Raw genomic sequence first — 25030 nt, forward strand, 5'->3', positions numbered from 1 at the left:
CAAAAAAACTACTTGGGTGGGAAGCGTGTATGTGGGGAGCGTATCAACACTGGAGTGAGCTGGCTGAGAAATGACTGGCCCAGCAAGACCAGAACAGGCCTTAGCAGGACAGGTGGTTTCCAGGTTCCCCAGGTCTGCTTCCTGCTGGAGTGGGCACACCAGCCCAAGGTGGCCAAGAGGAAACCAAGTAAAATCTATCTTCATTAATCTGACTATCACAGGACTCAGTTGTTTGTACTTTGGAAGAAAATTTCACAAGCTGAGGTATCAGGCTCTCATAGTCGTTAGTCTCAGATAAAAAGTAGGTGAGGCAGGTGAGGTGGCAGTGGCTTCAGTTCATTCCAATTCTCCCCCTGCCCCCACACGCTCTAGCCTGTGCCACGGGCTACTTACTAGGAGCTCTAATTCTGCAACAAGGATTCTCAACTAGGGGTGACCTTGCCCCCAGGGAAGGCAATATCTGGAGGGAGGGGTTAGAATTGCCACTGACATCCAGTGGGTAGAGGCCAGGGATCCTGCTAAACGTCCTACAACATACAGTGCAACCCCCACCCCCCGAATTATCCAGCCCAAAATGTTAATAGTGCTGAGGTTGAGAAACCCTATCTTAAAGTGAGGCAACACCTCAATGAAGTCTGTACAAGACATTTTGAAGTATCAGAAACCATCTGGTAGGCAATGGTTTTCCCACAGCTTCTTGGTAGAAAGGTAGAGAAGCTAAAAACATTTGAATAATGCTAAGCAGTTCTTCATTCAAATATTAGCTGGATACCTACCAAGAATCACACTTTCTTTAAATTGTAGTATGAATATATTTCTTTACTAGGACGCTCACAAGAATAACACGTTAGCACTGTCCTTCTGATGGGATCTAAATACATATATCTGACCCACATCGTGGCAGGAAACAGGCATAAGGGCTCTCAGAGCTGGTACCAAGTGTCCACCGACGAAATCTCCATCCACCAGAGAGGATGCTTCCTTGGACTCCATCATCTCTGCTGTAGCTTCCAGGTCTCCATGACACCCAGGATCCTTCATGTCAGCACCGGTTGAGCCTCGTTTTTCTTCCTACTCCAGACACCTTCAAGACCTAGGTCAACTGCCCCGTAACTCCCTCGCTCAGGCCACCTCTGAATTCTGCAGCACATATCTCTTTGGTATGCTGCTGTCCTGCCACCCTCAGGGATACAGTTAGGAGTTGGGAACATAATATCCTATTACCCAAAGCAAACGGCAGGGGTACATGAGCAAATGACACTTGGGCACACAACTCACCACCTCACAGAATCCATGCTTCCCCCCTAAATGACATAATCCCCTAGAGAGCAAAGGAAGCTTAGATCATTGAACACGTATGGAATGCTTCTGTATGCCAGGCACAAAGGATGCCCAGGGGGTGTTGGTGACTTCATCATGCCCTGCACAGGAGATAGTGCCCGGAAGTTGGAAGCAGATCGCCATCCTGACTCTTCCCTGCCCTCGAATGGTGTCATCACTCTGCTTCTGCCTGTTCTGGGCATTCGTTCAAAAGGGAAGAAAGATGGCAGAGAGAAAGAGGAGGGTAGATCAGGGTGGGGACGATGACTTGTACGACAAAACAAAAATACAAAAATGTAAAAATCAGAGTTAGTACTACAATATTTTATAACAATAAAAGGTAGCTGAAAATACTACACGCTAATACGGACAATATGATACATAACCCCAGGGGAGGTGTCAGCAGGGACCGTGTGGCAGAGGCCAGCAGTTTAGACTAAGAGCCTTTCAATGGACTGCTGAATGGACTGGATCTGCTGCTTGAGCTGTGAGCCTTCTTTGATGGTGACAGAGCAGGCAATGACAGGCCTGGAGACCCCACAGGCCCGCCCCAGGGCCTGCTTGGAGCGCACGAACACGTAGGGCACGTTCTTGTCTTCACACAGCAGTGGGAGGTGCAGGATGATCTCCAGGGGCTCCGCGTCTGCGGCCATCACAATGAACTCAGAGATGCCCCTGTTGAGGGTTTTGGTGGCTGTGGAGAGAAGGACAGGAGGCCCACAGGTGACGCGGGTTTGGGCAGGAAGCCACACGAAGCACTTTCCAAGGAAAAGACACACAGGTGCAAGGACACCGGGTACAACGCCCAGGCATAAGCCATTCCGTGTCCTGAGCCTTGGGAAGTGATAAGGGATTTCATCACCAGTTAGTCATTCGCAATGCTTTTGTCACGGCCAACATCAAACCCATCGGTTTGGGCTCTCTCAAGTTTGTACCTGGACAAAGAACTCTCACCCTGACATGCAGCAAATGGTGTTTAAAGTTTTTGTTTTTTCTTTTCCATTTGTGGGGGCAGCGGGGAGATAAAACAACAAACCATCAGTTCTGCAAAACACATCCCGAATAAGACCACTTCTTTCCTCTCCTCTGCTACCACACCGTCCAAGCCACCACCATCTCTTTCTTGCCTGGTTGAACAGCTTTCGGATAAGCCCCACCAGCAGGAGCAGTGCAGTGCAGCACTTCTACCTGTGGGGGTTTTACCACCCCAGTCTGCCATGATCAGCGCATGCAACTCACCAAGGGAGCTCAACACCACCCAGTATCGTTCAAACGCTTATTCCTGATTGCTTATCTCTGTGGCCTGATGCCACCCACGGACCACACTCTGCATTCATGCTGGAGTACGAGACAAGGGCCCCAACTCTAGAGCCACACTGCCCAAGTTCAAATCCTACCTCTCCTTATTAGAAGGTAAATGTGACAAAATGTTAACAATTATGAGTGGATCTAAAAAAATTCTTAGTCCATTAACCTTTAGCATCTAATGCCAAAACGCTGCTCTTAAGTCTTCCCATTGGTCCCAACCAAGAGTACCCAGCCCTCGTTTCCTATTGGAAATCTAGTCCAGGGACCCTGGCCAGAGACAGGTGCCTTCACCTTTCTCCCCGGAGCACTCTCTGGCTCTCTTACCTTCATTGGCTCCTTTCCGAAGCTGCTTGTAGTTACACGACTGCTGAACGAGGTCCAATAGTTTCTTGGTGAGGTGGGCATCTGCGAGAGGGTAAGCCTTCGGATTGACATCAGCCTCAGTCTACGGGGGGAAATCAAAGCATCGGTCAAAGTCAACCAGAAGTTGTTCCAGACCAATCACAAAATATTTTAATCAACAACTGAGAGACACAACGGTCAGCTTCCCTGATCCCTCACCCCTAAATCTACTTAATAACCGACACTGGCCCCCACACTCCCAACTTAGAAAACCTGAATTAGGATTGAAAAAAGGTTAGTAATTACATAATCCAATAATGTACACTCAAGTCCATGTACTTTTACTTGCTTCTCTTTAGTCTAATGCTTGGTAATATCACAGCAAATGATTACAGATGGGCTCCCATGGCTCAGTATCCATTTGAGTCACATGGGGGCAATCTTTAAAGCTCGATTTCCATACTCCATCCTAAGTTTACTGAATCAAAATTAAGGGATAATTTATAGAAATGCAGCACAAAGGTGTCTCTCTCCAGTCTCCATCCAACACTCAACTCTCCCTCTGTCCCCAGTAAGAACCCTGGTTTCCAAAATATTTTCTCATTTATTCAACCCTATGATACATACAAAATAGTTTCAGAATTGCTATATCAGTACTAGCTCTACCAACAAAATTTCTTTTTGTTCTTAGAATACATCCAAGTAAAGCCATCCAGAGTACTATATTCAAGTTATTTAAATTAAAATTTTCCTTGCGGTTATCAATTTGATATACAATTAGGGTTCCTTTGTATTCAGTTTGCTTTAAAAAAAAAACAAACTTTTAAATCTTATTTTTCAAATATATAAAACATCAAATGGTTCCAAAGTCAAAGGTATGCTAATGAATCAACAGTGTTTTCAAAACCAGTAAACAGTAAAGCATTTATCCTGCCTTTCCTATATAGATCGTATCACCAGGTGACCAAATAGCAGATGAGAAATCTCTCCTGTATTGGTTATCCCACCTAACAAAGAAGGAATGATACAATTATCAACCCTGATAACCCACGTTAATCAATCTAGACATAAATTAATTAATGGATCCAGACACTGATTACGTTACCAATACCACAAAAGATAACATGTGCTCACTGCCCCTCTTGAAGAACAAAACTCTAAGATCAAGTAGTTGTGGAGGGAAAAGGAAAGAAAAATGTCTGATCAAGCCTTTGATTCTGATACTAGATATTTGATATTATGGAATTACTCAATTTTGGGGTGTTATGGCATCATTGCGGTTGTTAAAAATCTTCATTTTGTAGGTATCTACTGTTAAACCTATGGATTAGATGTTATGTCATTGGAATTTGCTTCAAAATGACCCACACAGGGAACGAATTGGGTGGGATCTGCCCTATGCCGTTCCTTCCACTTCATTCCCACTTTTCCAGTTTAACCATTTTCATTAATTTCTCATTTGTTTTCCCTGTGATTCTTTTTACAAATATTTATTTATGTATATACAGTACACTCATATATATAATCCAGGTGCAGCCCCATGTTCCATCGCATGCGCCAGCGGTTGGCTGGTGGCAGCAGTCTGGTCTCACCCTGGGTCTGGAGGCTGGACCGTGGCACTCCACATCGCAGTTGTAGGCAGTGACCCACAGGTGACGGCCAGGTGGGAACATTCACCTTTGCCATCTGCCTTGGTGGTCTCCTGCATGAGACTGCAAGGACACCAAAATGACCAGACCTCAGAGCAGGAAGTGACATTAAAGGCCAGATTACACCAAGACGCCTGGTCCCTAACACATCACACTGGGTGACTTTGTCTTCACCCAGGTCCCTGGGTGATGAAGAATTAGGTGAGGGCTGCAGGAGTTCCCCGGGCTGGCTTCTCCACACATTTCAGAATTAGCTTTTCAAGGTCGACAAAAAAAGCCTGCTGGGACAATCTGTCTGATTTGTAGATTTGGTGTAATGCCAATTCCAACAAAACACTTTTAGGATGCAGGATTTGCCAATCCGTTACAATATATATACTTAACTCTTTAGCGCTTTTAAATAAAGTTTTATTATTTTCCAAAAGCCTTAACTTTTTACTTATTCCTAGATACTCCAAGTTAAGAAAATTCACTGTATTTCCTAGTGTGCTAAGAATTTATTTTTATAAATGAATTGGTGTTGAATTCTATCAGATTTTTTGTACTGATTCAGATAATAAGACTTTTCTCCTTTAACTTTTACACTCTAACGTTGTATCAATTTTGCATTCTTGCATGCAACCAATTTGAATAAGATATTTTTATATCCATTATAAAATACAATGTTAATGGATATAAGGTTTCTTTTGGGAATGGTAAAATGCTCTATAATTCAAGAGTGATGGTTGCACAACTCTAAATATATGAAAACCACTTAATTATACACCGTAAACAGGTTAACTATTCTATGTAAATTATCTCAATAAAGCTATTTTAAAAACTAGGTCCAGAGTTTTTTCAGGTTAAAAAATGTTAACTTAGTTTACTATTCAGTTTTTTCTATTTCTACTTGAATTGGTTTTGATAATTATATATTCTTTAGGCATTCATTCAATCTAGGATTCTGTTTATAGATATCAAATTGTGCTTAATATCCTTTCTTTTTAACGTCTATAGACTGTCTCCATGTATTTACTCCTTATGTATGTCTTTATGCTTTTTTTTAAAATTAATCTCACTAGAGGGGACTTTTCAAAGAATTGTCTTCTGATTTTCTCCATCCTATAATATTAGGATCTACTTCCTATTCCAGCAATTTCTGCATTTTTTTCCCCTTTCTACTTTCTTTGAGGTTATTTTGTCCTTTTGTTCTTTTCCTACCTTTCTAGTTCTTCCCCCCAGTGTAAGCATTTCAGGTTCCAATTAATACTTTAGTTGTATCCAACATTCCTTAGTATGTGGCATTTTCATTATTACTCAATTGTTTTCAAATTTCCATTATCATTTTTAAAAATTTGACCCAGAGTTGTTTGTATCTTCTTTCCAAACACTTTGTTACTGGTTCCTAACTTATTTGCATTTTGGCTGGGAAAACATAGTCTGTATTTATCACTCTTTTAAAATTTGTTTAACTTGCTTCATGACCCGGTAGGTGGCCAATTTTCATAAATATTCCTCGCTTAAAAAGTTTCTTCTATACTTGTCAGGTGCATCATTTACTAGATACACTAGATCAAGTTTATTCATCAGGTTGTTCAAATCCTCTATTTCCATACTGATGTTTTGGCTTCATAACCTAACAATTATACACTTAAATGCTGTATGATTGCATATTTGTCTATTTCTTCTTGTAATTATGTCATTTTCATTTTGTCCCTTATTTTTCAGCCACTCTATCTTTACAGATGCCTTAAAACCCCTTTCTTTCTAATGTTTATATAGGCTACACTACACTTTTTAAATGAGTGTATCTTTTCCATTCTTTTTACTTCAATTTTGTCATTTAACTGAAACATTTAATCCGTCTATATATACTAACGTACTGACTGGGTAAATTAAGTTAAACATTGGGTTCAAATCTTCCTTCTTTTGTGCCTTCTATTGGTTCCATAAGTATTTCTTTTCTTCCTTTGAGTTTATTATTTTTTCACAATGTTCCCCTCTACTAGTTTGGAATTATATATCTTTAGTCTTCTGGTGGCTACCTGAGAAATCTCATTTGTCCTTAACTTATCAAAATCTAATGCTCATCAACACTGTTATCCTCCTCCTAAATGATAGAAGACCCAACAATACTTTAATTGCAATTACTCCTCAAAATCAGTTTCTAAGATGTCAGATATTTCATTGGCGGTTTCCAACAACCCACCTCTGGAGGTAAGGATTCTCAACTCTCAATAAACATCAAGTGCATAAAAGGGGAAGACTTCAGGAGCCTCAACCACCATCATCTCATTACAGTCAACAACGAAAGAAAGTCCGCTCAACTTTAAAACCAAACTACCTTATAAGTAGCAATTGAAATTTGCTTAGTGTGCATTTATCTACCGTTCAACTTTTTAAAGGTTTAATTAAATGAGTGAATGAAATCATACCACTAGCTAACTTTACCCCCCTAGCTTGATCAGTTTGTACTCCTGTACACCAGACAGTCCCAAACTGCAAGGTTTTGATTTAACAATAAATACTGTGATCACTTGATTTGTACCAAATATTAGGACTAGGTGTTTATCGGGCATTACCTCATTTAATTTAATCCGCATGCAGTGTAATTCCCATTTTGAGGGAAATTTTTCTTATGTTCAACCTCAGACCATCGATTTCAAAACTTTTCACGCAACTGCATAAGATGAGCACTGGTTTAGAAGCTTCAAATTCTACGCTCAGCCAAGTACTAGCTTCAAAATGGGGCAGGTGGGAGTGGGTTGGGGAAACGGAGTAAGGTACCCGCCGGGATCCAACTCACTATGTAAGTAGAAGTGCTTTGCAAACTCTTCCTTTCTTACCAAGTGCGAACTCAAACCTGCTACCATGCTACACGACTTGATTGAAAGTTGGAGAACAACAGTTTAGAGGAGCCGCACGTGGTGCTACCAGGACCTCTTATTTCTGATGTCCTACCGCCTCGCAGGAGGAGCCTTTCCTGTATCCCAGACCGGGGCTCGGGAATCCTCCACAATCCTCAGCCTCCAAATGCCAAAGGCTCTTTTAGGTCCCTGGCACGTGTAACTTCGCGGCAAGCATCAGGAGCAGACCCCAGGAGATCTCCCAGCAACGGGGAAGTGAAGTAGGGGAGGCCGATCCGAATCCTGGGTTCCACACCATCCCTAAGCGACCCCTCCTCAAAATAAAACAGATGGAGCCAAGTGTTCTCATCCAACTTTCTACTCTCTCCCACGTGTCTCTTTCTCCCAGGTCGGACCACAACCCCTCTTCTCACCAGAGGCCTCGGCCACGCGCTGACTGCTGCACTCCACATCACAGCAGTTGGCACCTCAAGGCTTCCGGAATTCTAACCTCCGGCCGGGCTGCTGGGACCCCGCGGCTCCCGGAGTTCAGACTCTGGGCCCGGCGGCCGAGACTGCGCAGCGCCGGAACTCTAACCCCAGGCCTGGCGGTCCAGACGGCGCACGTTTTAAGCCTCCGACAGGCTAGAGAGTGAACCGATCCCCGCGTCTCCCAATTCCCGGCCTTTGGGAAGCACTCACCATGGCTGTGGTTCCGCGGTCTCGCCTCGCCTCAAGCAGCGCCACCGACGTCAGAGCAGGAGCGCTCGCCTGCGCCGGAAAGTCGCACGGAAAGAGGAAAAATGGCCGAACGCAGCAGGAAGCGGAAGTGACGTCACTGCGAGCGGGCGAACCTCGCCCCCTAAAAGGGAACCCGGGGTAAACTGCCTCAGTTCCGGGCAAGGGACCGAATTTTGCTGTTTTTATGATCATTCTGCTATACAACATTGGCAGAAACAATGAGTTAAACATTCAAAAACAGCACAGCAAAACACAAAGTTTCAATGGCGTCAGCATTCCATTCCCGGCTTATCTTTGAGCACATTCTTGTGTTCAAAATAATCTTTTGACCCGTCACTGGTGAAGGAAAGGTATGGAGATAATGATAGGTAAGCCTAAATATTTTCCTTTATATTCAGATATCCTTGTTAAAATTTCTGGTGAGGAGTACACTCCAACAGAAATGGAATCCACTGAGTAAGGAATTCAGGAAAAGAGCAGGTTTAGGGATGGGGGTTGAGTTTTTGTCAGGTTGAGTTTGGAGATGTCATAGGACACCCATTTTCTTATGGCCAGTATACTGTTTTCTATGCTGCTCCAAAACTCCATTATTTAAAACTAGACTCATGCCTCACCACCTCCAAGAGGCCCTCCCTGATTCTATGGTCCTTACTCATCTCTCTCCAATATGATGCCAGGCACACCTTGGGACCACTTGGATCTAGCCAAAAATAGACCATTAAGGGCTAGTTCCAGTTAATTCCTTTGGAAACCTAGAAGTAGAGAACTGGCAGGACCCTTAGGTATCATGCAGCTCAGCCCTTTCATTTCACACATACTGAGGCCCAGAGAGGGGAAGCTGCTCACAGGGTGAGGCAGCAGTAGAGCCAGAACTGGACCCTGGGATGTTAACTGTTGGCCTGGGTAACGTTCACCACATCTAGTTGCTCTGCCTGGGATGTGTTGTGGCATTGGGCAACCGGATGGGTTTAAACTGGCTCCAGGACTGAACATTCATTACATCAAAAATTTCCCCATCAAACTTCACCTCATGCAAATCATGCATGACTATCAAAGAACAAAATTTGTCTCTAAATTAAGAAATGTCCACTGACGGCTTCTGTTTAGAGCAGAACCTGTGATTTGGATTCCGCTCCTCACCTCTCTTGGGTCCTGTTTCCTGTTTCCATATTAATTGGACCTATCAGCCATCACAGTTGAGGGAATGAAACCTTATTTTTCCAATTTACAGTCATAGATGTGTCCTTATCATTTGCTTTTTTGATGTCTTTTATAACAATTTCTGATTGTTATTTGGCCTACCTGGCATCTTGGACCATCAAATCCCAGATCTTCTTAGTAATGCCTTGATGGTTTTATGATCAAGAATAATGAGACAGTACCCTTTACCTAATTAATTCTGTTTTCCAACTTTATAATTACTTAGTTTTCATGTTCTCTCAGAACTAGCCCACCTTTTTTTATCTTGCTGTTTCCCTTGTTGGTAAGTTAATAAATGTTGACATATGATCAGGGTCAATTTGTCTAAGAAATTTTTCTTTTACTACACTTCTGTGCTTAAAATCTTAAAACCTTGACATGATTTATTAGGCCCTTCTTCAGTACTCCCTGTGTCCTCCCCATGTTTCAGCCACACCTACTGTTTTTTTCTATCCTGAGCACACCCCAATCTCTCCAACTCCATCCATCTCCCTCTATTAGGAGTAATGTGCTCCGCTGTTCTGCTTAGCTAACTCCTACTCACCACCTCTTCAGTGAAGCCTCCCTGATTACCCAGACCAGGTAATTGCCCCTACTATATGGACCCACAAACCCCCTGTCCTTGTCCTTTGTGGCACTTGTTGACCTTGTCTTTATTCAGTGTCCACCTTTCCAACCACACTGAGAACTCTGTGAGACAGGGCTTGTAGCTGCCTTGGACACTGTGGATACCTATCTTCTGGCACTATGCCTGCACCAAAGGGAATGCTTGTTTCACTTAGGGATCTTTGGTGGCAAGCAACCAAAAAAAAAGGAATTTGGGAAACGATGCTGTGGTGGAGCCCAGAGGTTCAAGGGAAGCCGATTGTGAGACCAATTCTACAGTCTCATTCCACTGTCAATGTCCTATAGGCAGAGACCACCAGAAACACACCTATAGTGTTATTACTCATTGCAACAAAGGAGATCATACACCGTGAGGAACTGTGGGACTTCTCAACAAAAGGGTGTTAGAAAGGATTTACTATAGGATTTGAGCTTATGTTAGGTGACTTGGGGCAGGGTTCAAGGAAGTGGGGTTTGCTCTGCATTCGACCCTGTCAGAAAGTTTGAATAATTCTATGATTGGGCATCTTAATAAATCTTATCTACAAGGTGGAAAAAATGAAATGAGTCTATAGCTGTAATTGGTAAAGAAATAGCAGTCACTCATATCAGCCAGGTAAGGGGATATTTGGTTATTTTTATGGTTTCAACAATGTTCACGTTTTGTCTATATTCAGAGATGATTAAAGAGTGGTCTTGTTTTTGTCTTGATTATCACAGAGTGGCTTTGTCTGATATTGATGTTCTATGGAATTGTTTATGTTCAGCAGGAGAACCCCAAGGCCCAGCTATGAGTGTTGCCAGCTCCTAGCAACGTTAAGGCCTAACTGACAGAGCTGGGCCAGTTCTTAGCTGCCATGAGCTGCTTTTCTTTTACTCACCAGCTTCCTATTTCTATTTTGAATCTCTGTTCTTGATATTTAGAGCCCTGGCAGAGAGAGCCCAGTTGGCCAAACTTACGTTACTCCTCTCTACTCTTTAGTTGTCCTGGGTCTGTGAGAGAGTATCAGGTATAAGTTGGGGTGACATTCAGCCAGAACACATTGTGTGGCATACTGAGTTCTTAAAATAGAGAAATGCTTCCCAAATGGTTGGTAAATAGTGATGTCCCTAGGACCCCAGGAACCACTTACAACCCAGCTATTAAAGCTGGGTAAAGTCTGGTCCATTCTGATTGGCTGATGTCCCTGCTCACTCCATATTTCAATATTTTGAATATAATTTTTAGGTGAAAGAAAGTAGCATGTATTCAGGGTAGCATTTATTCTCCCAGCATCACTGATCCTGAGATGGGAAAAGTAATCTGGGTGGTCAAATAAGAATGCACATGTTCAATACAATGTTGATTAAATGTTTGTTATTGGATAGACAGATGGACAAATGGATAAAAGTATTACATTGAATAGGAGGAAAGAAATCAGCAGACTACAGGTTACATCGCCCCACCATCCGTGGGAGGACTGAATCTCTTCACTCCAGAGGACAGGATGTTTAAAACAAATTCTTCTTCCTTTTAATTCCTTTTGGGCAGTTCCCCAACGCTGTCCTTTCCCGCACTGAGGGCATGTTAGCCAGCTCTGGTGCCAGGTTCAGCAGCTGGAGCTGAGGCTGGAGCATCAGGCCCCTTTGTGAGGTGGCCTCAGTGACAGAGGTGCTATGAGGTAGGGGTACCCCACCCCGACATGGCTGGGCCAGTCCTGCCCTCCAACTCCCTAACACCACCTGCCTGACCTAAGCTTTGTCATGTTACTGCCACTGCTGGGTGCCTGTGCCGTGGTGGGGCCATTCCAGGGCCCTGAGTGGGAGCCAGTGCGGGGCCTGCTCTCTGAGGATCACAGCTGCAGGGACCCTCGGTGCTGTGGCAACCTGCTCGTCTTCTGTCTCTTTCTGATCTGGCAGGTCCGGCACTGTTGGCACCAGGTCATGAGGACCCACCTCAGCATGAAGAAGGTCATACAGGTGAGGGAACTTCATACACTTCCTTCCCTCAGCACCATGATTGTTTCAGTCACTTGTTATGAAGATGCTATTCTATGCCCTGTGTACAGGGATGAATCTACTGAGGAACTCAGATGGGTCAGGGAGAACCACATCTTGGCCCAAGCCCAGCAGTCACCCTGGACTCCTCTCTTCCTCACTCCACATATTCAATCCCTCTCCAAGTCCTATGGGCTCTACTTGCAAACCATATCTCAAACCTGATCACTTTTCAAAACCTCACCACATCCACCTGGGCAAAGCTCCCCCTGTGTCTCACCTGGAATTCAGACGCTGCCTTCGGCGTGGTTCCCGCCACCTCTCTCACCCAGCCAGTCAGTACTCACGCAGCCAACAGAATGACTTTCTTCTTTCTTATTTAAAACTTTTAACTCAAGAATAATATATATACACAGATTATAAGTATATAGATCAATGAATTTTCATTAACTGAACACATCCATGTGTACTTAGGTAAAGAAACAGACCAGCAGCCCAAAAATATGCTGATCAAAAAACTGATCACAGCACTGTGCCACTCAAAACCCTGTACTGGTTCTTATGGATGCATTTCCCATCAAACTCAGAATAAAATCCAAACTTCTAACCACAACTCCAAGGTCCAGCATTGTCTGTCCTCGTTTCTCTCTGACCTCATCTCCCAGAACTCTCCTGGTCATTCATTCCATTCTGGTCACATGGACTTTCTAGTTGTTCTTATACACATGACCTTGTTCTATCTTCAGGGTCTGTGCACTAATATCTCCTGTGCCTACAATGCTCTTTCTTCAGATGTCGCTTGGTTTGCCCCTCACTTCACTTAGGTCTCTAGGCAAATGTTACCACCTCTGAGAGGCCTTCTCTGACTACTCTGTCTTCTCTGACTGCTCTGCTTCTCTGTCTTCTCTGACTATTCTGCTTCATTTCCATCAGCACACTTTCATACGTAACACTATGTTGTATACTTGGCTATTGTCTGTCTCCCATGTCTAAAAGATAGCTCCCGAAGGGACTTTGTCTTGTTCATGCTGGTACCCCCACCACCTAGAATAATGCCTGGCCCAGAGTAAATGTTTTATCTTTTCTGAATGAACGACTACTGTTTGCCCTAAGGGAAATGACTCCCCCTTTCTTTAGCCCCAACATCCTCATCTGGATAATGGAGATAACAGTTCTGAGCTGTGGGGATTAGATGAGACAATGTGTGCAAGGATTTTGCTTCTCTGTTCTCATCTACAGGTGCCACCACAGAAGTGGGCAGTGTTCTCCATGAGACATGACACTTGTCTGGGGCTGATCCCTAAGTTATTCTTCAGTCCTGGCAAGTTCAGGGGCTTGAATGCTCATGTTCAACAATGTGCACAAAAGAAGAGATGGAAATACTGGAGGAGCCTCTGGGAATCATGGGCCCAATACCTGCTCTCTTGGCAGCACCCATGTCAGTGCTCATGTCGGGATTTCCATACCCCTTCTGAGCCTATCTTTTGCACCACCTCCTTTTCAAGCACCTGTAGGTTCCCTCAGGACAGTTCTTGGGACATATGGCAGGTGCCCTGGTGTCTCAGTGATGAGCATACTCACTGGATTTGCAAGCCACTGCTCCCTGACCTGGACATGTATTGCAGGAGGGAGAAACTGTTGGTCCACACCCAGGAAGAGTGGGTGACATTGGAACCTGCTGTCAGCATGAACTCCCACCCCACCTCTGTGACTTTGGCCACTTCTCTCTCAAATCTCCCTTCATCTCAGAGACTGCAGTTCTGCTCCAAAGAATTCCTGCCTTTTCCTTCCAACCAACAAGGGGGAATGCCCACCTGGAAGTCCTGGGGCTGCCCACAAGAGGCCTGGGCACCAGGGAGGGAAAATCAGACACTAGGCAGAAAGGGCAGTAGAGAGACCCAGGCTTCAGGGTGGGCCAACCAGAGAGAGAGCAATGGGGAGGATTCTTGTGAGATTCAAGCATCTGGAAGGCAACTCCCAATAAACTTTGGGATGGAGGACAATGCAGAAACTAAGGTCCTAGAGCGGGGAAGCCAGAGACTAGTGATAAGTAAAGCTGATGGAGAGATCCTGACCTTAGGGTGGGAGAACCACGACCACATGGGACTTGAGAATAGACCCAAAATTCAGGAACTAGGGAAGAGAAATCAGAGGGAGGCTGGAAGTGAGGATCCTCTCATAAGCCAGGAACATATAGTAGAGCACCAAGATCAGTTAAGATGTAAAATTGATGCAGAGACCCAAACACCAGAGTGGGGAGACCAGGATAAGAGTAGAAATGAGGATGCTATAGAGACCCAGGCACTTGAAAAGAACAAGAAAGAGGCCCAAGAGGAGCATGAAGGAGAGACCCAGGCCCAAGGATTGGGGAAACAGGGCCAGACTGGAAGTGAGAATGGTGAGAAGTCCCAGGTGTCAGGGTGGAGAAAACAAATCCAGATTAGAGGTGATATTGGTACAGAAATTCAGGCAGAAAAGAAGGAAAACAAGGACCAGGTTGGAAGTGAGAATGCTGTGCAAACCCAAATATCTGGGAGGGAGAACCTGGGAGAAGTAAAAAAAGAGGGTGATGTGGAGATCCAGGCCCTGGAGTGGGGAAAACAGGAATGTGTTGGAAGTGATAATGTCACAGAGATCCAGACGCCGTGGTGGGATAAGCAGGATCACGGTGGAAGTGAGAAAGCTGGGAAGACCCAAGCATCTGGGGAAGAGACCCAGAAGCAACTAAGACATGAACTTCGAGTGGGGTCAGGAAGCCATGGCTTGCGAAGAGGTCAGGATGCTGGGGAAACCCAGCTACCCAGAAGGAAGGACCTCCGAGAGATAAGAGAGGAGGATTGGGTGGTGGTTCAGGCACTATGGTGGGAAGACCAGAGACCAGTAGCAAGTGAAATTGACAGAGAATTTGAGATGCCATGTTGGGAGAATCAGGACCAGATTGGAGGTGAACATAGAGCAGAAATTCAGACATCACAGAAGAGAAACCAGAGAGAAGCTGGGGGTGAGGATGGCACAGAGACCTGGGCAGCTGAGGAAGAAAACCAGAGTCAGTTAAGAGATTATATTGATAGAAAGACCCATTTATCAGAGTGGAAGAACCAGGAGCAGATGGGAGGTGAGAATGGAACAGAAATTCAGGCACCAGAGAGGAGAAACCAGAGAGAACCTGGAGGTGAGGATGGTACAGAGACCCAGAGACCTGAGAGAGAGAACCTACGACAGTTAGATAGTGAAATTGGAGAGAACCATTCACCAGGGAGTAGGAACTGGGAGCAGACTGGAGGAAAGAATGATACAGAAAGACAGATATTGGAGAAGAGAAACCAGAGAGAACTTGTAAGCGAGGATGGTAGAAAGATCCAGAGACTTTCTGGTTCTTTCTGGGGAGGGAACCAGACACTGTTAAAAAGTAAAGTTAATGGAAAGGCTTCTTCATCAGAGTGGAAGAACCAGGAGCAGATTGGAGATGAGGATGGTGCAGAAATTCAAGTACAAGGGAAGAAACACCCGAGAGGGACCACAGGTGGTGATGGTAGAGAGACTCAGGTTCCTGGGGGAGAGTCCCAAGGACAGTTAAGAAGTCAAATTGATGGAGAGATCCAGATGCAAGGGCACGGGAACCAGAACAAGAGTGGAGATGAGGATACTGCTGACATCTGGAATGTAGGGAGCCAGAGAAAGTGCAGAGCTGAGGATGCTGGAAGGCCTGGAGTTCCAAGGGGAGGAAAAAAGGACCAAGTCAGAGGAAAGGATGCTGCTGAAGACAATCTCCAAGTTGACTGCTCTGGGAATGAGAGGCCCGCAGCCCTCACTGGCTCTGGCTATGGGGCCATGGAACAGAAACAGGCAGTGGCCTCTGCTCCCTGTCCTGAGATGAAGCTTCTCCCCCACCGGGGTGAACTCTTCCTGCTCGCCAGTGGAGAGGGAGAGCATTTGGCTAGCCAGAGCACAGCCCCTGCCAGGAAGCACAAAGTGGGGATCAGTCCAGCCTCCCGGCAGGCCCCACCTAAACCCCAGAGAAGCCGGCAAAGGGACAAAAGGGTGGATCCAGGGAAGACTTCCGGCCTGGCTTGGCAGCTCCAGAACCCACAGTCTCTGACTGCTTCCCTGAATCTGCCTTCTTTCTCTCCCTCTGACTCATGTGGCCAAGCCCCTCAAACTGCCACAGTGCTGGTGGATGCTCCCACTGCCCTCACTGTCCTGCCCAAGTGGCCAGTCCTCAAGAAGAGCCAACGACTGCTCCTGGAGTCCCTCATGCGGCGGAAGATGGCACACCTGAAGTGGGGCCTCCCTCAGCGTATTCTGGAGTCCCATTTGCTCTTTAACGTCTTAGGCCCGAGCCCACAGTCCTTTGCTGGGGTGCAGCTCCCTGGATTATACACAGCCTGTGAGCTCCAACGGCAGCAAGAAAGGCTTTGTGAGGCCCAGGGCTCCATGCCAGGCCTTAAGTCCCCTGAGAGGTGCCGGAGGTTTCAACCCTCAGAAAGAAAAAGCTTGAAACTTTCTACACAAGCCCGAGCTCTGGAGAAGTGTGGGTCACGGAGGTCGGAGACCGCGGGCATTTCCATCCATCCCCCAAAGCCCCAGAGAGTCAGGCCACCAGGGGGCCCCAGAGAACCACAGAATGTCCTCAAAGAGGCTCTTCCTAGGGCTAAGCTCCCTGCTCCCAGGAACCCCAGTCCTGCAGCAAAGTCTAGGAGCTGGTGTGGCCAAGAAAGGGTCCGAGAGTCTTCCAGGGAGAACAGCATGGGCAGGAAAATGGTTAGGGCAGGAATCTCTCAGAGGGCAGAGAGGGCTCCCAGCAGAGTGAGAACCTCGTACTCCAGGGCAGGCCACGACCGCTGGAGGAAGGAGAGCACATCCCAGGAGGCCTCTGAGCCCCCCAAACTCAAATGGCAGCAGCCCACGCACTGGAGAAGAGGAAGCCTGGAGCCTGTAGAGGGCAGAAGGTCTGGGCAGCAGCCTCCCTCCTGTTCCACAGACATCTCCAGCTTCCAAGGTCAGGCTGCAGTGAGGCTGAGCATGACCCTGCTGAACAAGATATCCCGGTCCCCACCCCTGGCCAAGCCCCAGCACCCAGCTCCCAACCTGAGCCTGAGGGGTTCTGATCCTACCCTGCTTCCCAAAGTGGTTGACCCACGTGTAAAGGAGGACAGCATTGAAGTCTGCACTTCCCTGAAGAGGGAACTTCAGCCACCAGGTCACTGCTGTGCTGGAGCAGCTCTTCCTAAGACAGAGCACCTCCTGGGTCAAGGGGAGCCTGAACACCCAAATGGGACCCCGCAGAATCCACTGGCCTCCAAAAAACTTGGTTTTATGAAGCATTTGAGATGTTTTCTGCTCCGACGTTTTTTTAGAAAATAGGCTGCTGTTCCGGAGTCCTCAGAACACATCAGAGAAGGCGTGGGAGTGGCCCGCTTAGCCCCAAAGCCTCTGATAAAATTGGTTATTTGAAACCTGTGGGGTTCTGATTTCTTTGGCACGTGTTTTCTGAGTGCCCCCTTTTGGGGCTTGGGATACTCTCTGGGTGGGGAGAAGCCACTTCTACTCTCTGGTTTTTAAGGTGTGGGGAATGAGGGTCAGCCCAACGTCATCTCCTAAGCAACTCCCTTCCCCGGCTCCTCATAGTAGGATTTACTGAGGTTTCTATCATGGTTCTGTGCCGCCCTGTTCCAAGCCAATTCTGACTGAGCCTCAGCTTCTTGCAGGGAGAGTTGGTGTTCTGCACTGGACACTATTTTTCAGGTCGTTTTGGTCACAAGGAAGGGAAGCTGATCACTGGGCATCTGCCCTGCTGGGATTCTGCCGCCCATACACAGACTTCACAGAAAAACCATCCCCACCTCTCCAATTCTCAAGCACTGCCACCCATAATGACCCGTTGCTTTGCCTGGCCCACCTGTGGGACATCCTGGAGCGCATCATTTGTTTTAATGAAGTCTGAAGCTTCTTAGCCAAAGGGCACTACATCTTGTGATACTTCTGGAGACAGCTTCTGCAGACAGATTCACAGCGCCTAATTCAGTGGTGGAGTTGGGAATTTAATTCAGGTTTTCTCCTTTTTTCTCTTTTATCCTCCTTCCCTTCTTTCCTTTCTCCTTTTCTGTCTTCTCTTTCATTTAGCTGATTTTTCAATTCACTGTAAAACCCATAATGCTCACTAAAGAGTTTAGGAAATTCGGAAAAGGGAAAATAATCCATACTCCTATGACCCAGTTAATGTGTTTCTTCCTATGCATTGTTGCCAGCAAAGTGTTCCCATAGCAACTCATGCCTACCTTTACTGTGTACAGCATATATTAGGTTGGTGCAACAGTAATTGAGGTTTTTGCAATTGTTTTTAACCTTTTAAACCGCAATTACTTTTGCACCAACCTAATATACTGTGGTAGGCAGCCTCTAGGGTTCCCACTGCTTCCTACCTCCTGGTGTTGATGCCTTGTGTATTCTCTCCTTGAGTGTGGATTGGATCTGGTGACTCACTTCTAACAAGTAGAATATAGCAGAAAGGACGGAATATCACTTCTGAGAACAGGTTACAAAGAGTGTAGCTTCCATCTTGGGCACTTCTTTCACTTTCTTGCTTGCTCCCGAGGGAAGCCATTCGCCATGTTGTAAACTGCCCTATGGAAAGGCACATGTGGCAAGAAACTGAGGAGGCCACTGGACAACGGCCATCAAGAAAGTAAGTTCCTCACACCAACAGCCTTTGAGGAACCAAATCCCGTCACCAATCATGTGAGTGAACTTGGAAGCAGATCCTTCAGCCCGACTGAGTCTTGAGATGATTACCACCTCATGAGAGACTTCAAGGCAGAGTCACTTAGCTAAGCCATGCCGGATTCCTGATACACAGAAACTATGAGATAATAAATGTTTGTTGTTTTAAGCTGCTAAAGTTTGGCTCATATTCATTTTTTATGGCTATCATAACAAATTATCACAAACTTGGTGAATTAAAACAACGGAAACTGATTCTCTCACAGTTCTGGAGGCCAGAAGTCTGAAGTCAATATGTCAGCAGGGCTACACTCCCTCCAAAGGCTCTGGGGGCCAATCAGTTCCTTGTCTCTCCCAGCTTCTGGTGGCTGCAGTTATTCATTGGCCTGTGGTGCTATCACTCCAACCTCAGTCTTTGTGGTCACATTGCCTCCTCCTTTACTCTGCGGGTCTCTTCTCAAGACACTTGTCATTGGATTTAAGGCCCACTGGCTACTCTAGGATGATCTCCTCATCTCAAGACCCTTAACTTAATTACAACTGCAAAGATCCTTTTTCCAAATAAGGTAACATTTTCAAATTCTGGAGATTAGGATGTTATATTAGTCTGCTCTGGCTGCTATAACAAAATACTGCAGACTATGTGGCTTAAACAACAGAAATCTATTTTCTCACAGTTCTGGAGGCTAGAAGTCCAAGATCAAAATTCTGGCTGATTTAGTTTCCAGTGAGAGCTCTCTTCCTGGCTTGTAGACGGCCACCTTCTCAATATGTTCTCCCATGTACTTTCCTTGATGCATGTATATGGAGAGGTCAAGAGATCTTTCTCTGTCTTCTTATACAGCCACCAATCCTATTGGATTAGGACTCAATCCCTATGACTTCCTTTAATCTTAATTACCTCCTAAAGGCCCTATCTCCAGATACAGTCACATTTGGGGTTAAAGCTTCAACATCTGAATTTGGGGTACCAATTCAGTCCATAACAGACATGGGGATATCTTTTTGAGGGTTGCCATTCAACCCATTATATCAGGTAATCTGTTACACAGCAATAGATAGTTAACACATATATACTCTATTGTAACAATTTGCTTGTCTGTTTACTTGACTTGACTCTTAGTTCCTTGAGGACAAGGACGCTCTCTTGTTCACTTTTGAATCCTCTAACTCCTGGCACAGTTCTTCATTCAAAATTTTGTCAAAAAGAATACACACTTTGGTGGAAGAGGATAAAAGGGGTCAAATATATGGTGATGGAAGGAGAACTGACTCTGGGTGGTAAGCATACAATATGATATATAGATGATGTATTATAGAATTGCACACTTGAAACCTATGTAATTTTACTAATCATTGTCACCCCAATAAATTTAATTTAAAAAAGAATACACACTTTGTTGACATTTAAAATATATATAGAATAATATATAATGATATGGAAGATGTACATGACATATTTTTCTCTGAGAAAGCAGTTTACAAACATTTGTATGTTGCTGTTGTAAAAATATATAGAAAAAGACTAGAAGAAAATATATCAAAATATTATTTTTTCCATCAAACATGTATTACTGCTATAATGTATTTAAGATGTGTTGCTTGTTTTTTGTTTGCTTATTTACTTTACATACTTGAATCTATATTCATGTTTTGTACACAGCATTTTAATTTTTCCATGTGAATATCTATTTTTCTCAAACATTACTTCATAATATTCCATTGAATAATCAACCATTGTTTTTCAAACTATTTTGCCATGGAAAGCATTTTTTTCCCACTTAGTCACATTGCTTCTGAATGTAGAAAACACCTCTTGAACTTACCTCCTGCGACATTAACCAGTTGTTGGGCACTTTGGTGCTAAATAAATCCTTGTACATTGACGGATTTCTATTGTTAACATATTGAACATAACACGTATTTTCTTCGGTATTCCTTGTGTGCTCACAAAATCTCAACTGCTGTGCAGACAGACTTCTGTGAGAGAACATTTTAAGGGAAACGTCTTAGAATCTTAAGACGTAAATTTAAAATAATAATACTAATAAAAGCTTTTAGATAAAAAATCCCTGAGATTGTTTATTTAATTTTTTAATAGTATAAAGAGATTCCTTCCTTTTTTAATAGTAGAAAGAGATTGCTTCCTTTTTCAAGGCTAATGACAGCTTCTTTATAAATGCTTTTCAACCTTCGATGTGGTAAAGACGATTTCCTGCGGACTCTAAGAGCAAACGACTTTCGGCTCTAGATACTCTCGAAAGTCTTTGCGTCCATTACCTGCCCTCAGGGACCACTGCTCCCCTGAGATTTCACCAAACTCGGTTTGCGCAGGCGCATTACACCTCCCCTCCCCCCGCGCGCCGCGCACCGGGTTCTTTCAACTGCGCTTGCGCATAAACTGCGCGGGAAAACTCGGGGCTGCGGTAGCGTGCGAGCAGAGAGATGGCTGTGAGGGACGCGGCGGCAGGCACTGCGGTCCACGGGAGGGACGAAGCGCTGCTCTTCGAGAGGGCACATTACCGGCATGACCCGCGCTGGCTGCTGCCCGTGCCCCCACGCCTCTGCCTGGCCTGCGCGCTGGAGCTGCTGCCAGAGCCCGGCGTGTCGGTGCGAACTGGGCCCCCGCATTTCCCTCATTGAACAGGGCCGCCCCTCGCCAGACCAACTCCCTTGAACTCCACGCACCTTCTCCGAAACTCAATTGGGCCCACACGCCTCGTTGAATCTACCCCCTCAACAGGCCTGCCCCCTCAGCCTGCCAGGGTGGCCCTCTTTGCGAACCACCTCAGCCCCAGTCTAACCCGCAGGCCGCCCTTTCCAAACGGGGCCCTGCCCCTGACTCTGTGCCTCATATGGACCTATCCCTGTCCGCACTGAATCTGGGGCCCCCAGGACCCCAGCAAGACTCCCGGGCAAGCCTTCCCCCTTCTCCCTGGTTGTGCTGCGGTAGTGACCCTCTGTGCTTTGCGCCAGGATTTAGGCTTACCTCAGGCTGCCTCCATTGTAGTCCGCTCTCAGCCAGTGAGCTAGGCGCCTCATTCCCTTCAGATTCCTGAGGGTGTGAATGTGGCGGAGAGGGCTGCCTGGGTCTCTGATGACAGGAACGACAGGTGGAAGTTACAGCCGGGCAGAAAGGGGGTGAAGGGGAAGGCTTCATAGGCAGAGCTGGCTGAAACATGGCTGCCTGTTCCTTGGTGCCTACCCACCTTTGAAGTGACTTTTCTCATGGAGGCGTCCAGGAAGAGTTTGGGAGATCAGTTTTCTCTCAGATTCATGGGGGGTGGAGGTGAGGAGGGAATTCGCGCCTTGGATGGGAGGAGGGGCTAGCTCAGTGGTCCTCAAATTTTTTATCTCAGGATGCCTTTACACTTTTAAACATTGTTGAGGACTCCAAAGAGCTTTTATGTGGGTTATATCCACTGATATTTACTGTATTCGAAATCAAAACAAAATATAAAAATATTAACTTACTTAAAAATAATGTAAATCTATTACATATTAACAAAGTTATTTTTATTCTGGCAAAATAACTTAAAGTTTGCCATTTGAACTATTTAAGTGTACAGTTCTGTGGCATAAGTAATTTAAAAAGTAAAAGTATATTTTCCAAAACAAAAAAAGATAGTGAAAGGACTGGCTTAGTCTTACATTTTTGCAAGTCTCTTTAATGTAAGGTTTAATAGAAAACACCTGGATTCTCATATTGCTACATGTAATCTGTTGTGATATCACCTGTCATGTAATATTTTAAAAACTTCACTGTACACTTGTAAGAGAATAAGAGTGAAAAGGGCAAATAGCATTTTAGTATTATATGAAAATAATTTTGATCTCATGGATTCCCTGAAAGGGCTTTGGGCATTCCTAGGGTCCCCAGATTATAATCTGAGCGCCGCTGAACTAGCTGATAACATCTGAGATGTATCATTGAGGCCAGAAGTTCTGAGGCTGTCATTCTTGGACAGTGAGTCAGAGATACAGAGATGAGCAAAATAGTGACGCAGGGGAGAAAATAAGAGAACGCATTACTGGGAATTTCAAAAATGGACATGTCTGGTAAAGAGTTGTGTGGGATAAGGAGAGAAATTAGGGAAGGTTATTAGAGGAGGAAGCATTTGAATTAGGCTTGAGAATATGGGTAAGATTTGGACCAGAGGAGATGGGGAGCTTATCCCAGGAGGTAGGTATTAGGAAGGATGAGTTTGGGAAGGCAATTAGAGTGTTTGAAGGGAAGTTGAGATTGGAGAGCCAGGTTAAGATCAGTTCCTTGAAAAGTCTGAATCCAAGCTAAGGAGCTTGGACTTAATCAGATTGTCAGGTGAAGGAGAGTCATTGAGATTTTTTGCGTGACTCATTTAGACTACTAGCTATGTTTTATGTAGGAGGAATTGGTGAAGGAAAACAGGAGACTTGTAATAACGAAGATTAGAGGCAATAAGAGATGCAACTTCCCCTTTTACTGAACACAATTTTCTTAGCTTCAGCTCTCACCAATTGAAGGGGTGATGTAATCAGATGTACCCATGTTCCTATTATACCCTCTGTGCACACCCCTTTTTTGACACAACTTTTGCTGCTCTGCACAGCTACTACTCAGTTCTTTGTACAGGGAGGTGAATTGAATGTGAAGATTTATGTCTACCTTGAGTGGAAGGATGTATTTTCTCTACTTACCTCTGTAAGGTTGACAAAAGGTCCTCAGTATCACTCTGCTGGACTGTTGAAGTGGAAAGCATTGACCTTTGACAAGACTTGGCTGGAGACTTAGATTTGAGTCCTTGGGAAAGTCTCGGCCTCAGTCGTCTTATCTCCAAAATGGCCATAATAATAAAAACCTGTTTCTCCTTGCTTCACCAGCTTGTTAGGATTAAATGAGCAAGTAGACAAATGAAAAATTTGTGAAGAGAAAAATGCTATGTAAAAATAGGATATTAGGAACCTTAGCTCATGTATAATCCTCTGTATGTGTAAATGATGCCCTTTTCCATACTCCCTTGAGGGAATATGATCTTACCATAAATTAAATGATCCCTCCAGTATAATCTTGTAATTATGTTTGTATAATTATGTATTGTATATAATTAGAATTGTTTGGGTTCAGAATGGCTGAGACTTGGTTGCTATTGAACATTTTTCTTCATCTACCCCAAGTTGGTGCGAAAGAAACATGTGCTGTCCTGCTTCAGAGATGTCCTCGTGAGGCATGCCTCCCTGGTCATGCAGCTGGTGGCTCAGGATCAGAGAGTCTGTATTCACTTCATAAACATGCTTTTTGGTGAGATTAAAAGGGAAATGACATGAATTTTGCATGTATAATATGTATATTTGCTTTTGGGGTTTTGGAGAAATGGTCTTGGAAAGATAATTTAGACTTTTTGCAAAATAACAGTTTAACTTATTAGCAAATTGTTTTGTCATAATGATGAAGAAATAGTCACCTTTCTAAGATACATGATGCATTGTATGGTAATTACAGCTAAGAGGTTAGTAAAAATGTGAGATGAATATGGGGGATGTCTGATCTTTCAAAGAGGCAGTCTGTATGGTCTTTGAACAGGATCAGGAGGTCCAGACTGGAGTTTGCTGACCTGGCTGTGACCCTAATTGAGTTACTTCCTCGCTCCTGTGCCTTAGTTTCTTCATGTATAAAATGAGATGCATTAAAAGGTCCCTTCTTTTAATACAATTATAATGTTCTATGGAATGAGCCCTTTCAAGGAGGAGGGGAGCTAACTTGTATTGCGTACATTTCTCTGCTAGAGACTTTTCAGGCTTTATAACCCGCCAAGACAGTCAGTCCTTTAAGGGAGAGACAATGATCCCCAAGGCCCCGGGAGGTCATAGCTAACAACTGGCAGAACGAATTTTACCCCAGGTCTGTCAGACTTTAGAGCACACAGTTTTTATGCTGTACCACACTGGCTGTTTTTATTCCTTTAAAGCCAGAATGGGTCATTGAAAGTCTAGGTGTTTGGTGGGAGCATAAAATTTTAAACATTGCTTAAAGCTGCTGTTAGTCTTAGAATTCAGTGTGCCTTTGTTTTTCTTTTAACTATTACCTATTGCCCTCTTCCCTCCCTCTGCTCTAAGGACTGTTATGCAATGTGGAAGATGGGAGTATAGCAAATCTCTGTATTGAAGGTAAGGTGAAATTGTGTGCACCTAACATTTGAAGCTGGAGATTTTAGCCTGAATGCAGCTCTCATTATTTGATGCATAGATGAGATAAAATGTTTCATTTTAGACACAGATAAAGAAAACTCAATTAATTGTCTGCCATTAATTCTGTATTTCTTTCTTGGGCACCTGCTCTGTGCCAAATACTGTATTAGACACTGG

The 25030-nt window shown here is 44.7% G+C and overlaps 3 protein-coding genes across 4 annotated transcripts in view; 2 read left to right on the top strand and 1 right to left on the bottom strand.

The window, feature by feature from the left end:
• Positions 1-798: 798 nt before the first annotated feature.
• SNU13 (small nuclear ribonucleoprotein 13) lies at positions 799-8272 on the bottom strand. The gene is made up of 3 exons (XM_019734564.2): positions 8147-8272; positions 2953-3073; positions 799-2014 (listed from the first exon to the last, which is right to left on the bottom strand). The coding sequence occupies exons 1-3, from the start codon at positions 8147-8149 to the stop codon at positions 1752-1754; spliced, it is 387 nt and encodes a 128-aa protein (XP_019590123.1). The 5' UTR covers positions 8150-8272; the 3' UTR covers positions 799-1751.
• A 45-nt stretch (positions 8273-8317) lies between these two features.
• Positions 8318-20116, top strand: LOC109448851 (uncharacterized). Of its 2 annotated transcripts, XM_019734572.2 has the most exons (3): positions 8318-8553; positions 11891-11950; positions 13208-20116. In XM_019734572.2, exons 2-3 carry the CDS (start codon positions 11915-11917, stop codon positions 17330-17332), a joined length of 4161 nt encoding a protein of 1386 aa, XP_019590131.2. In that variant the 5' UTR covers positions 8318-8553; positions 11891-11914; the 3' UTR covers positions 17333-20116. The 2 variants fall into 2 exon arrangements, with proteins under 2 accessions (XP_019590131.2, XP_019590130.2); XM_019734571.2 differs by lacking the exon at positions 8318-8553 and having other exon boundaries at positions 8578-11950.
• Positions 20117-21133: 1017 nt separating this feature from the next.
• MEI1 (meiotic double-stranded break formation protein 1) overlaps positions 21134-25030 on the top strand; it is a 61950-nt gene continuing 58053 nt past the window's right edge. Inside the window, exons 1-3 of the mRNA XM_019734445.2 lie at positions 21134-21298; positions 23843-23966; positions 24782-24832. Of these exons, the coding sequence (XP_019590004.2) occupies positions 21134-21298; positions 23843-23966; positions 24782-24832 (340 nt within the window). The remainder of the gene's footprint in view (positions 21299-23842; positions 23967-24781; positions 24833-25030) is intronic.

The sequence above is a fragment of the Rhinolophus sinicus genome, linkage group LG02 (assembly GCF_036562045.2).
Source record: "Rhinolophus sinicus isolate RSC01 linkage group LG02, ASM3656204v1, whole genome shotgun sequence".
Classification (NCBI taxonomy): Eukaryota; Metazoa; Chordata; class Mammalia; order Chiroptera; family Rhinolophidae; genus Rhinolophus; species Rhinolophus sinicus.

Excerpts from the sequence above, each read along its gene's own strand:
- SNU13 (XM_019734564.2), bottom strand. Across the intron at positions 2,015-2,952 it reads TCGGAAAGGAGCCAATGAAG|CCACCAAAACCCTCAACAGG; the intron begins GTAAGAGAGCCA and ends TTCTCTCCACAG.
- LOC109448851 (XM_019734571.2), top strand. The coding sequence starts at position 11,735 with ATGTTACTGCCACTGCTGGGTGCCTGTGCCGTGGTGGGGCCATTCCAG. Across the intron at positions 11,951-13,207 it reads GCATGAAGAAGGTCATACAG|GTGCCACCACAGAAGTGGGC; the intron begins GTGAGGGAACTT and ends TCTCATCTACAG.